Raw genomic sequence first — 14,169 nt, 5'->3', positions numbered from 1 at the left:
GAGCTTTCCAATGACATCTAGTAGCGCTATCGGTCTATAGTCTTTGGGACTTTCTATGGCACCGTTTATATATATCGGAACTACGATAGACGTCTTCCAGGTAAATGGTATTATTTTTGTCATCGTAATTTTTGTTATTACTTCATAGATTAATTCAGCCCATTCATCTGGAGCCTGTTTCAAGTGGGCATTTGTTAGGCCATCAGGTCCAGGGTCCCTCGAGCTATTCAGTTTTCGTATTTTGCCTGCAATTATTGTGGTGTCAAAAGATAGTGCCCACTCTGCTTTCCATAATTGCTGCGTTGCTGATATCCCCTCAACAGGATTTTGAAAGAGGGCCGTGAAATGCTTTATCCATTTCTCGTCTCCAACGTAGTTATGGATTCTGTTGTTGACATCGGCTGTTGTCGCTTTCATGAACAACCAAATCTCGATTTACGTCCATTCATTACACTTAACATTTCTTCTACATCTGATTGGTACAGAAGTGCTCTGTAAGATCTTAACCAGTTTTGGAAGGATTTTTGTAGGGTTCTTGCTGTTTCTATGTACTTTATGTTTTTAGTTTTTTTTGCTAAGTGCTTTGCTTTTCTTACTTTTCTTCTCTCTTCAACCAGTTTGTCGTAGATGTGACTATTTTCAGTTTGTTTGTTTTTTCCTCTAGCGTTCTTATCGATAGGCGATTAACAGTTAGTCAAATTCAGTATTTATTCCGTTTGGGTGTTTACCTAAACCGGAGTTAGTGATGCAGTAAAAACTTAATCGCCATTGCGTTTAGTCTCAGTCTGTTTCCACCACTTGTTTCCTCACTTTTTGCTGTCATTCGCTTTCTTGTATCGTGCTTCGAATCCCAATCAAATTCGAGAAGATTATGATCACTATGTTTGGTGCGAATGACATGAAATTTTATAATATACGAGAGAAGTTCTCTCGTTACAAAAATGTGGTCCAATGTGGCAGAAAGTCCATCCTTTTCCCAAGTCAGGACGAGTTCTTCATCCTCACCTCTCAAAAGGTGGAGATTATGCAGCTCTCTCCACTTCATTATTTTTGCCCATTTGTTGCCTCTTATTATCGTCAATGATTTAGAGCTTCTGGAGATGTTTTCCAGTCGTATTTTAGGATATAACCTATTTAAATCTCCACATAGAATTAGATGTTTTGGATGGTGGTCTGTAGATATTTTATCTAAGATGTTACTCGCTTGGTTTAAAAACTGTTCAACGCTCGTAACTAGGGGGTTCCAGTATGTGTTAATTATAATTACACTATCTCCATTAGTTCTATGAGCTAATAGGGTTTTTCCCCTCCAGTTTAAGAGCAGGACTTGAAAGAATAAGCTTGATTCCAAGGTTTGTACAACATGAACTTCAGTGTTTGATCGAATCAGAATCAATAGGCCCGATGAGGGGTGTGCTAGCGGTCCTTTGGCTGACGGTGAAAGATAGGTCTTGTATCCATCCATGTGGGGTTTATCCAATAGCAAAGTTTCTTGGAGACAAAGAATGTCACTCTCCTAGATGTATATCGCTGGGTGAGAGTAGATGGGTGAAACCTCTCGTGTTCCAAGATCCCAGTTTTATGGAGGTTTGTTTCCCCAAGGATTCCTTTGCACCTCTAGGATCCATGGCTACCCCCAAGGATGGCTATATTTGGTTTCCCTGCACCAGTGCTTTTGATATCCAGGTCCAATTTTGGGTTCCTTGGGATGGAAGTTGTTCCTCACAGTGGTCTGATACTTCTGGCTCCTATGAGGAACTTTCCTCTGGTAAAAAGGTTATCGTAAGTTTTGGCATTGGGCCCTTAGGGAAACATCAAATTTGCAAGGGGGACTTTGAAATTTTTTGAAAATTCAGTTTTCAACATTTGGTCGCCTTCACATTGATTTTCAAGTTGTGAGTTCCGTTGCGTTATGATCTGTTCATCCTGTTTCCTAGGGTTGATTTTGTCTTGGGTCACAGTTTGGTCTTCTTCTGATCTTCTACCTGCCATCTCTTCTTCCCTCCTAGATTTACTTCGTATTTTTGTTTCTCTGGATGAGTAGTTCAGTTTTTCTGGAGGGTTTCTGTCCCGTTCTGGGTGACATAATCTCAATCTGTTATCCAGATACCCAGTTAGATCATAACCCAACATTAAAAAGTTTTCAGTTGCTTGCGATATCGGTGATCTAACCTACTGGAGAAGGGACGTGGTGGTAAACACTATCTAATTTTCCTCTAACTCCAAATTCAACAATTGCTATATCATCCGTTCTTATTAGTCACAGGCTTGGGATAAAATAAAGGAGGAGAGTCATTACATTTTTTCTGTTTAAGAAAGTGGCATCTGATTTTGTCCAAAATAGTTTGAGCCTAAAATTTCTCACCGTTTCTTTTTTCCCTGTACGTGGCTCTTTCCTCCCTTCTTGGTTCTTCTCTCATTTGCGATCTCTGGTTTTCTCTCCTGGAGACTTGTCTTTCTCTGTCGTTTGCTCTTTTTATCCTCGTTTTCGATCCAAGACTTTCTCTTTCACGGTAGTCATCAGACCCATTTCTATTATTTTAGAGGTTGTCGAGGCGGGCTCAGTCTTTTTTTCAGTGTGTGAACATTCTGGGCTTTGTTTGATTCCATAGAACGTGACCTTTCCCGCTGTTGCAGGTTATTTAAAATCTGCTGACTTTCGTTATCAATTTTTTGACATCTGTTTGCAAGGGTCATAAATGGTGGTGTTTTCAGAAGAGTGGCTTTTTTGTTTGTTTTCCTCCACTTTTTTCCCTTGCCTTTTCATCTTTTTATCTTCAAGTGATGAACTGGGTAACTCCGGTTCAGACTCCTCCACGGCGTATTGAGATAATTCCATTAGTTCTATGCTATCAGAGGATTCTTTGATCACTATGCAGTTGTTATTTGGGTGTCTTGGAGGTTGAGTACCTACTGATGTTGTTGTATCCTTTAGACTGTTTCTTTCAGGAGTGTTTCTTGGTGCTGAGACTAAAGTTTGTTTTTTCCCTTCATCATGGTCTATTTTGTTCACTGTAGTCAATTTCTGTTGTTCCCTTTCAAAAGTCACTTGTCTCCCTACTGAAGTTCTGATACCCACTGGTTGGGAAAATAAGGGGTAGACTTTGTATGTATTTAGTTGAACGATTTGGTCTTGTTCATGAATTTTGTTTTGCAGAGATGGACAATTGTTACTCACTTTGAGTTCTAAGACAACGCATCAATTTTGGGTCACTTTCGCCGGTTGTTGATTGTTTACACTTTTTTTGTCTCCAGGTAACGTTTGTTCTTCTCCCAGTTTCCGTCCTTGTGAAGGAGGGAGGTTTTGTTTGAAAATCTCCCTTTGTTTTTTTTTTCCTTACGGCATCCTCCTCGATTTGACGTTGAGATGATAGCTTGGTTTCCTCAAAATTTCCATTTGTTGGAATTGTCTGCATGCTACGTGGTACCATTTCACTTTTGTTTGTTTCCGAAGTTTTATCTTTATGTTAAGTTTCATTCCGATTTGACGTTTTATTTCTCATGTTGTTTATTTCTATTTGTTCTTTCATTTTTTCAAAAGCATTGATGTATCCTTCCAAGTAGGTCAATTTTGTGTACATCAAGGCAATTATTGATGTGTGGTCCTTCAATGTATTTTTCAGCGCCTCATATAACGTAAGGGCGCTAAAGTGATAGTTATTGTTGACATAATTGCCAGAAGATTTTTTTTTCTTTTTTAGATGGAGTTTCTTTTTCATTGATTTCCAATAGCCTTGAGATTTTCTCCTTCTCGAAACGAATGGTTTTGATACATAATCTAATTCAGGGTTTTCATTAATCTTTTTTTCTGGATAGAAGGGATTGCGCCGTTTGCTTAGGTTCATTACGTTTAGTGGGATGGTTCTTTTTATTGGTGTTCCTTCGTTCAAGTTTTCTTTCGAGCTGTTGAGGTTAGTGTTTTACTCTCCCGTTGATGGTGCTCCTCGAGGCACATTTATTACTGAATCCGTCACTTTGCTGGGTATAGTCTCAGGAGATGTTAATCAGCCTCTTAATTCCACTATCAGGGATTTATAATGGACCGGGCACTTGTTTTGCAGTTTATCCATGTTTAAGTTACTCTCACATGTTTTCTTATGTGAGATTATCATTGCATCGTTGCCTGGGTCCTCCATAATCCCATTTGGGGTTCCAAAATGAAAGTCTTTTTTCGTTTTTTTCATTTATTGAAGGCACTGATGTGGGCTGAGATGGATCAGCCGCATCAATGATCTGATTGTTCATCACCGAGGAAAGAACGGACCACACGAATCCCCGGGTTCCGGTTTCGTGGGCTGGTTGTTCAGTGTCAGGCCCCTGCAAATGTCTGCATCCGATAACTCTCCAGGGTTTGTCTGAATTTCAGGTTGTTTTTTTGTGAAAAAAATACAATAGTGAACTTCCTCCTATTATGTTCACCTGTTTCCTCGTATTCATCATTTTGTAGAATCTTTTAGTTTTATCATCTTTTGAATTTGTTTTATGAGGCAACTTCTTTTAATTATAGGTTGTTGACCACGAGATTTCCCCGTCTTTCTCAGTGATTTTATATTTTTATTTTTCTTATTTCTTTTACTTGAGTCTTTTTAGTCGGGGTCTCAGTATATGTTTTTTCCTCCAATGTAGAATAATGGCCATCTAAACCAATTGAGGTCATTAGGTTTTCCAGTTCTCTCATGAGGTCTGAGAGATCTTCTGAGCATGTGTCTCTTTCTTCCATCATTTGCGCGTTTTTTCTATTGTCCGAGACCTCTATGTTGTTTTCATTTGCAGACTTGTGGTCCTTAGTTTGTGTAGGTGGACTTTGAAGAGTTTTAAACAATCGGTATCGGATGGATATCTATTTCGGTCGTAATGTTATATTTGTATATTTGTTTAAGATTTCCTTTGAAGCTTCATTTTGCAAAGCGATCGCACTGTGATACACATGAGTTTGTTCGCTTTTGCCGTTTCTTACTTCTGTTATAAATTCAAACTCTTCGCAGTTAGTTGGTGACGATTTGTGTACATTTTGGAGTTTAAATGATGCGTGCATTTTACTGATGTTTCTTATTGGGGTGCTCCACAGGGGCTGCTCATAGGCAGAAGTCACTGCCTCCTCGAAGACTTCTTCTGTCACAAACGAGGAGGCATTTTCATCCGCAATTTTCCCAAAGCTCATACAGCTTGGAGTAATGTTTAGTTGCAGAATTGATCCTGTCTCACCACGGGCTACCCCCTCTGCAACCGTGCTGAACTCAGCCTATTCCCCTGTTGGACTCGATTGTCCCGATCCTCCCTCCTCCGGGACCCCGCCAGTGTTGATTGCAGCGTCCTCTAAAAACCCATGGTCACTTTGAAAAGGAGTGAGTTTAGAGCTTAGTTGGTGTGTTACACTTGCATCCAGTGAGTGTAATAGAGACTTGTTATGGGGGATTTCTGAGAGGCGGGATAAGTTTGAACTGGAGTACTTTGGATAGGCGATTTAGTTTGGGGATGTTGTTTACTGATGGGAGATTTTTCATCTTCCGATGTCTTATTTTCATGAAGTCCAACAAAGGGTTTAGTAAAACCATTCAACTGAGACAGTACAAGATTCCACTCTTAGTATAAGGCTGTAGCACCAGAGTCTTCGGTAGACTAGACCGTAGCAGCCAGGCTCATTTTAGGAGGGATAGAGGGCTGTAGAATCAGTACAAAGAAATTGTATTATACAGATGGTCCAACGAAACACTGACACACTATGTATTGTAAAAATAAAGGGGTTTATTTTATATACAAGCAGACCAAGAGATTCTTGGGCAAGTAATATCATAAAGCATAAAAACACATCATAAACACCCAACACTATGCTTTAAATACACAGATCAAAGCACAGACCTTATTTAGAACACCTAACAATATTTCTAGGGGGATAAAACCATAGATTACTTTCTGATTACTTTCAGTAATACAAAGGTATTAGACCCCGTCAGTTATGCAGTGACACTTAACAAGGAAATCACACAGTCAAACAACTTCCAAATATACTTTTCTGAATAGTGGAACACAGATTCAAGGAACAGTATATACCTCTACTACTTTTGTGATAACACATTTATACCAGGTGAATAAGAACTTGTTGGTGTAATATACAATTACAGCTGCTTTTCCACTCAGGGAACACCGTCTAAGATAAGCATGAACTCTTTACACTAAGGTCCGCTACACCTAAAGGAACACTTCAGGAATGGCACACAGCTATTCTAGGCAGTTAATACCTAATGTTGTAATATACTATTACAGTTGCTTTTCAGATCAGTGCAACAGATTGAGATAAGCAATATCTCTAACTTGATTTAGGATGGCACACAGCTAACACAAGGTAAGTAAAACCTATATACTTTTTAAAGGGGATATCAGCAACTTAAAGTTAAGTATAACGTTAGGCAGACATTTGCAACAGACTAACAGCAAGTCAGGGGAAGCAAGGCCCACTTGGGAACGAACACTCGTACATCTATCCTAACAGGAATAGTAAAGTGAAACCAACAGCATTAGGGAAGAGACACAACCAATTCACAGGTGAGTAAATTAGCCTTATATATACATTTTTCAGAATAGTGCAACACATTCAAGTTAAGTAAGAACTTTTGTAACTGTGCATCTCAGAGTTACAGTTACCAACCAACTTCTTTTAGAAGTAAGTAACTTTTGAACACTTGTTATTCTTTTCAAGGCATAACCCGTTCTTATCCAGCCCTTCCATTATTTTATAGCATAAGTTTAATCAGAGGCAGTAGATGGACCCTAGTGGTGTAGGTGCCAGCTGTAGGAGAGACAGGGTTCAGTTGCAGGCAAAGTCAGAGTTCCAGAGGAAGACTTTTCAAACAATAATTATTTCACTTTAAAGTTAGTTGCGGGTCCAGGGACTTCAGAGAAGACACCCTGGGAGGATTCCGCCGTGGGCCTGGGTGAGCTGGATGATTGGACTCCCAATCACAGAAAACACCTCAAAGCTATACAGAAATCACAAAGGCTTAAAGTAGGTAAAATACCCCAGCCAACACAGTACCACAGCACAGAAGAAGAGTTGCAGCAGGAAGACTTCCGGATCTGCAGACAAAAACCTGGGCAATGGATTCCTTTGTCAGGAAGACGGAAGACAGTACTTTAGAAGGTCTCTTGCAGCAGGGATCACAGGAGAAGGCTCCAGGCAAGAGTTTCCTCGCGGCTGGATGAGGCTCTGTGGATCGGTCTCCTTTTCAGGAGCACAGAAGACAGATTATCGCTGGTCGGATTCTCGTCGTTTGCAAGGTCCAGCACGCTGAGGAGACGCTTCAGACCTGAATCGTGCCTCTGGAGATCCAGCAGGATGCCCACAAAGTTTCAGCGAGATTTGGAAGACTGTGCACTGCACAATGGCTCGGGGTATCGGGGTATTGCAGCCCTGCAAGGTCGCAGCATGACGTGCAATGGCTCAAAATGCAGGTCTTCTTGGGACCAGTGGATCTCACCAGCCTCTGGGTACGAAGTATCATGTTCTGGACTACCAGGCCAATTGGAAGCAAGGGCTACGCAGGCTCCTGTTACACAGCAGGCTCTTTGGTCGCTGGAAATCATCTCAGCTGCGGTTTCTTCACATTCCTCTTTGGTTTTGGTTCCAGTGATCGACTACCTCTTCAGCTTCCAGGTTCGGATTTTAATGCAGGAACCCAGCCAATCAAACAGCCTTGGAACATTCAAACTTGGGGGGTGGGAGGGTGGCAGTCCTTTCAGGAGAGCCAGCCTCCCAGTTTGAACTGGCTTCTCACATGCAGGCTGGAAGACAAAAGGCTGCAGAGTTTTGGACTACTCCCTCGCTTCCTGCCTTCGCAGACACTCTGGAGCCTGGGCGGGCTTGACCGAGGTCTTCCACCAAAGATACAAATCACACAAAGGAATTTCCCGCACTGGAGGGCAGATGTAAGACCAAGAAGGGACAAGAAGCACGGAAATAGCAACACACAAAAGACAGGGGCCATTTCGGGGCACCACATTTGTAAAAAGGTTCACTGACACCTGCCTTTTAAGGTAAGCTTGTCCCTGCAACAAAATGTTTACACTGCTAGTGAGAAAGGGGATACATTGTATCTACCCAGCACTCTATCTAAGGTGGGGTGTGCTGGTTTCACCTAAAAAAATGTAGAAGGAATAGAAATATCCTTTCGACCCTTGGGAACTGTAGTTCTCAGAAAGTTAGCCAGAGAAAGTGAAAGGGGAGCCCCACAGGGCAACCCTGTAACAATAATAAAGTATATACCAAAAGTTGTCAAAGAGGATACAATTAAAAGGACACTATGGACAGTCTTAAAAATGACACCCATATAAAGAGTTAAAGCATCTGTGAGTGTGGAAAAAGGTTCCTACTCACTGAAGTATAGGGAAAAATGATCTACCAGTCCAGCAAAACGTTCTGGGGTTCTCACAAGTGAGGTAGATTTAACTCTTAAGTTAACATCTTACCTAACAGTATGTGACTGAAGAGGCTACATAGGACTATGTTGTCTAACACAGCAGCAATCAAAAGGTGAATAAGAGGCTATTAGCCACCTGAAAACCTTCTCTTTCCGCAGCCACTTCAGCTCTTCATATTAACATTTCATTTCATTGTACAAAACACAAAAGCATTACCAATCTAAAACATTAGGGTATAACAGTGACCATCAATATTTACCCTGTCACAGAGATACACTGTTGTTCCTCGGTTTGCTGACTCTTCATCCAAAGCATTTCCTGGCCGAATAAAATGGCTCACGTCTGCAATGTGTACCCCAACCTATTAAAGCGGAAATACAGTATTGGTCAATAAAGCTGCTTCACAGAAACTGCATTGATCCACTATTATTTCTAGATACTTAATATTTAAAAATACTTAAGAGAAATCCTAGAAGTGTCATTGTTATCATAAATGTGATCTATCATGCACACAAGTCAGGCGGATACTTGTTGGCAGTCTGAATGTTTCATACCATCACAAAAGCACAATACCCAAAGTATTTTTCATTTTTTACAAAATAGGTGTTCCAGATTTTCCTTCAAGGAGTCCTATTTCTTTGGGTGTTTCTGAAGCAAAGCTCTGGTTAATATTGGACTCGTCTGGACATCCTCTCAAAGCTGGCTGTACTTCCTTGCTGCTGCAGGAACAGAAGTGCCAGGGAGAGGAACACCAGATTAGGAGTGCATCACTTTTAAGTCCGACCCGAGCTGCTGGAAGATTCTACAGACTCCTAATAAGCAGGACCGACAAAGCTTGAGCCTCCTCAACAGAGTGCTAGACCCCAGATGCGAGGAAAGTCCAAGGTGGTATCCGAGAGTCTGCGGTGGTGCTATTTGCTGAGACACGAGGAGCTGAAACCGCGAAGTGCCACTAAATAGAAGTTTGTCCTTTTCTGTCGCTGACCTTCCCGTTGTGTTGCCGGAGTCCCCAGAAGTCCTCCCTCTTGTCCCCACGACTGAGGCACAGGAACAACAGGATCTGCAAACCCCACACAGGGACAGAAGCCAGCTGGAACCATTTCTTCTAAACAAAAGGTAATGTACAGTCTAAGAGAACATACTTCTTGTGGAGCCTCACTGGATCTCAGTTGAGTCTTGTCTTGGTTGTTCTGTAGAGTTGCAATAGCTTTTTTACCTATCAAGCCTAACCAGCTGTGGCCCTATAGTGATTCTACTTTTTCTACTAAGACTTCTAAAACATTGTGCAAGACTTATTTGCCTACAAGAAGTGCTTCAGCTCACCTAGACTTTTGCCCAATTGACTTTGGTGTGGCCTGGCTCCCTGAATGACTCTTCTCTCCTCTGATTGTGTGTTTTTACCTTCCTTCCAGGAAAGGGTTAACTTGCTCTGCATTGGGGGGTTCAAACATACTTACCTGCTTCAGATTATTTGTGTGATCTCTTGTTTTATTCGAATAACCCTTTACTTTGACATACTTCGAAGTATTGCTCTAAATGCAACAGTGATATATTAATGCGCACAGTGTCCTAGCTATTTAAGTCACCTGAGGGTGTAGGAAGTGTCTGTCATCCCAAATGGGTATTTGCTGATTTAGAGAAGCTAAGAGTGTATTTTGGAGTCTAGGTGTGTGTTACTATTATATTGCCCCTTCTGAAGGCTTATTCAAACCAACTGTTAAACAAATTAATACTTGTTTAATCAGGAAACCTTGTGTGTAAGAGTTTGAATACTTGTCACTGTGAATCTCTGTGCAACTCCCCTACTGCTCACATTGATCCCTCTTTAGATAAGCCTCGCTGCTTAATCACGCTACCAACCTGTGTAGTACAGACTTATACCAAAGGTTGGGTTCCTATTGCCAGGAGGTCAAGGTTGCTGTAGTGCACCCAAAGGGTACTATTCCAATTCTTGCCTAACAGGTAGAAAAATTAAACCACAGCCACCAGCCATTAAAAGTAGCGAGGGTAACATAATAAATGTTACATGAGTAACTAGGAAAAGGGGATAATAAGTAACCCCCCCCCCCCAAGCACTCCACATAAGATGGTGTGTGCTGCACCTACAAAGAGAAAAGGTAAGTAAAGTCAATTTCACATTACTATTCTTGAGAACAGTAGTGCACACAAGAAAAGGTATTTAAACCTTATAAGAAATCTAAAGGATTTCTCTTCGACACTGCACTGAAGGTGCTGTGTGGCACCATATAAAAAGCAGATGCCTATGGAGTTTGTCATACTCCAAAAACAAAGGCAACACATCATCCAAATCAGGTCAAAACACACGGGAGAGTGAGAAAAAAGGTTCCCTCACTCCAGGGTTAAAATTAAAAAGTTCAGCAAAAAAGCTGGGGGTCTCTAAGGTTGAAGGGAATTAGCACAGAAATGAGAATTCTCCCTAACACTCCTCGTAATACCTTTTTATTACCTTGTGTCACCGGGTCATTAACGTGATTATGAACTACCAATGCTTGGTACGGTGATGCATTTGATTGAAAACAGAGTTTAACACTACATTTTGTGCAGAATTATCTATAATAGGACAAACATTTTTGCCCTCCAATAAGGTCACCAAAATGTTATTGAAAGACCCAATATTGAGGTCATTCCAGGCCATGCAATTTCCCCCCTGGATCAACCTTAAGTACCAGCTGATAACCAACAGCTTCAGGATCCTTAGCATACACTCTCCTGTTCAAATGGAGAAAAAGGTTACCACTCATTGTGGTGGGATTTATATTTAGAGATGTAACGGATATAAATATCTCAGGCGAAACAAAAAAATGATCTAGTACATTAGCTTCCAAGCTTCCATCAAGGACACAGCAGAATAGCAGAATTGGCCTTGGTATCCTTATTACCTATCTGCCAATCAATGCACAAGGCATTCAAAAAACCACAAATAATGATGCAATTTCAATTCCTATCCGTTTGCCAACGCCAACTAAAGAGAATCTCTTCTATGCCGTCAAACAATTCTTCTTGGGTGATTTTTATCAGATTGCACTAGAGGTTCAGTAAGAGGGTATGGGTAAGGTCCAGATATATTGAGTGATCCCACTCAAGGTCAATAGCCTGTATATTCACATTCGGTTGAGCGAAAAATGTAGGATCAACAGAGAGAAACGTTCGAATACCACACTACAGACCAGATGCTGTGCGCCCCATTTCCCCTTTACAGGCAGGATTTAACAGAAGAGTACACCAATCTAGCGTTGGAGTTTCCAAGTGCCACGTTTCCTGGAGGCAGAAAAACTCTGCCTCTGCCAAATTGACACTGCAATCCTGAAATAAATGATCTGATCCCCTGGTATTCCATGAGATAACCTTAACATCTTTACCAGGGGCAGCTTAAGATTGCTACCCCCGGAGGTTGGATTTGGGGGTCAGAAAGGGCGCCAACCAACTGCAGTCTGAGTTATCGTTTATGCTATTCAAACAGACGCCAGGAGCAAAAACCTGTACGCCTGTCATCACCCAAAAAACATTTTATTTCAAACATGGGTTGCGATGGTAAATTTAAACCCCCCTTTCTCACTATAGTAACAGAATTTTCAGTTGAGAGAGAGCGGCTTTGAGTCAAATTGACTTACATCATAACCCCACGTTCTGATGTAATCAGAAGCATCAACAATCTGATTCAATACCAAGCATGAATGCAAGTGGAGGACAACCTTGTCTAACCGTTGGGCTTTCCAAAACGCAACCTGATTGATAACATCTGTAGCTCTATCTGAGAGCAGGGGAACACTCCTCAGTAGGCTGAGAACATTTTCTCTATTAAGGACCATGTACGCCCTGCCCTGAATTATCATTTCTAACCAAAGTTTATTAGGAACTGACCCAGCCTGAGGCAGGCCCCCTCCCCCACTGAAACTGCAGGTTACACTGGCTGTAACACTCATGCGTCTCCTCTCCTCCAAAGTATGGAAGATAGGCACAGAGAGGTCAGACCCTGAATGCACAAAATCACGGGATAGTGGCTGGGCGTTTGGAATAGTCACTTCACCCAAATATTCTTGAATAACCTCCAATGGGGTTGTCCTTGCCTCAACCCCCATTGAGAAGAGAAAAGTGGTCTGAATTCAGCAGCCAGAGGGATTGATGGCAATTAAGCACCAGCAGACGGCACCTGGGGGAAATCGCAAAATAAAGCGATCGCCCCACTCCTCCTACGACCTCCGGACTAAGCCCCAAAACCTCAGTGACTTCTGTAGGTGGCACTGATGTTACCATCTCAGGCACTGAAGATTCCGAAGAGGACAGATTGTTAGGATAATCTCCCCTCTCTCCACCCACATTTCGTTAGTAGAGCCACCATCCTGTTGAGGCGGTAGTAATAGCATGAGGAAAGAATAGCCTTTGCAAAAATGCGCGCGAACCACGTCAGTTTTAATTTCTTATCTTTTTTTGCTTTTAGGTGTTTGGAGCTCAATTACCACCTCTCCCTTTTTCTTACCTTTCTTATTTTTTCTCTGGTGGAAGATAGGGAACTCATCCCTTACCTCACTCCCGCAGGCTCCCCCCCTCTGCAACCGCATCCATGACCCCTTCCCCCTCAATCTCCCCCTCTCCCAACAAATCCTCTGCTAACTGCAAAACACTTTCTCTCCGGGGGAAATGGTGGGGGGAGTTGTCACCTGATGGATTAAAAAAACAACGATCAACCAGTGGCAATGAACTGGGAATAGATGTATCCTCCACAACTATAACCTCACCCGCCTCTGCAGAAACATTACTGCCATTACAACTACCATTGGTCACGGACAGGGTTGGTAAGGATACTGATCTGTCTACCAAATGCACCGCCTTTACAACATACCCCACACCACACCCTTGATGCATGCACGCATTTTCCTTTACCTTAATGTATCCCTCAATATACGTGAATTTGTCATTTAATCTGTTGATGCCGAGAGCCTGGTCCCCAAGGACCCCGCCTATCCTTTCACGAGTGTCGGTCAGGGCCTGAAGAGCCAGTTTTAAACTTGCATGCAAGGTAGAAATTAAGGTTAACATCGAATCGACCCTAGCATCAGAAACTTGCTCTTTTGTTGAACGCAAGCCCGCCATGACTAAAATTAGGGAAGCATCCCCAAACTGCAGAGCAGACAGGGAAAAAAGCTGAAATCGCCTGTCGTATTCAACCCAGGAGTAATGACGCATCCCAAAACTTCAGGGCAGACGGGGGAAAAAAGCACAAATCGATGGTCGTATTCAACCCAGGAGTGATAATAGGTACTGAATCATGAGGCACACATTTTTTCCAGGGTTGTGTGAATTGAAGCATCAATAGGAGGATAAACAAATGATCTCGGAGCTGAAGTCCTTGAAGGTGGTTCATATGACAGAGTGCTCATTGTCTGCTAGCATTACCTTGGAAAGGAAAGCAAGAAGGTTGATCCCCGAGTAATTTTCTGAAATTTAACCCATCCACTGGGAAAAACCAGTTTCCAGTTTTTCCCCTCAGACGTCCCAGTGCTGATGGAAACCTACTTATCTAACTCTCTAGCAGACTCGCTGAGGCAGGAATACAACTGGGTGCTCAAACCGTATTGAGTCCCAGATGTAAAAAGACCCAAAATTGCACCCGAAAACAACCACGCATACAACATCGAGCTGGTCGAAAAGAGGAAGAACTACCGAGCAGATTTAAGAAAATGAAAAATGTGTGCAAAGAAAGACCAGATGCGCCTAATCAAAAAAAGAAAGCAA

At 42.0% G+C, this 14,169-nt stretch overlaps 1 protein-coding gene across 2 annotated transcripts in view; it reads right to left on the bottom strand.

Annotated features, from left to right (window-relative positions):
* DIS3 (DIS3 homolog, exosome endoribonuclease and 3'-5' exoribonuclease) overlaps positions 1 to 14,169 on the bottom strand; it is an 859,785-nt gene that overhangs the window by 505,995 nt on the left and 339,621 nt on the right. For both annotated transcript variants that reach the window (XM_069639429.1, XM_069639430.1), the window contains one exon: positions 8,675 to 8,776. In XM_069639429.1, coding sequence (XP_069495530.1) covers positions 8,675 to 8,776 — 102 coding nt within the window. The remainder of the gene's footprint in view (positions 1 to 8,674; positions 8,777 to 14,169) is intronic.

Source organism: Ambystoma mexicanum, chromosome 7q, assembly GCF_040938575.1.
Source record: "Ambystoma mexicanum isolate Mex_15411 chromosome 7q, UKY_AmexF1_1, whole genome shotgun sequence".
Classification (NCBI taxonomy): domain Eukaryota; kingdom Metazoa; phylum Chordata; class Amphibia; order Caudata; family Ambystomatidae; genus Ambystoma; species Ambystoma mexicanum.
This window is presented reverse-complemented; position numbering and strand designations above follow the sequence as displayed.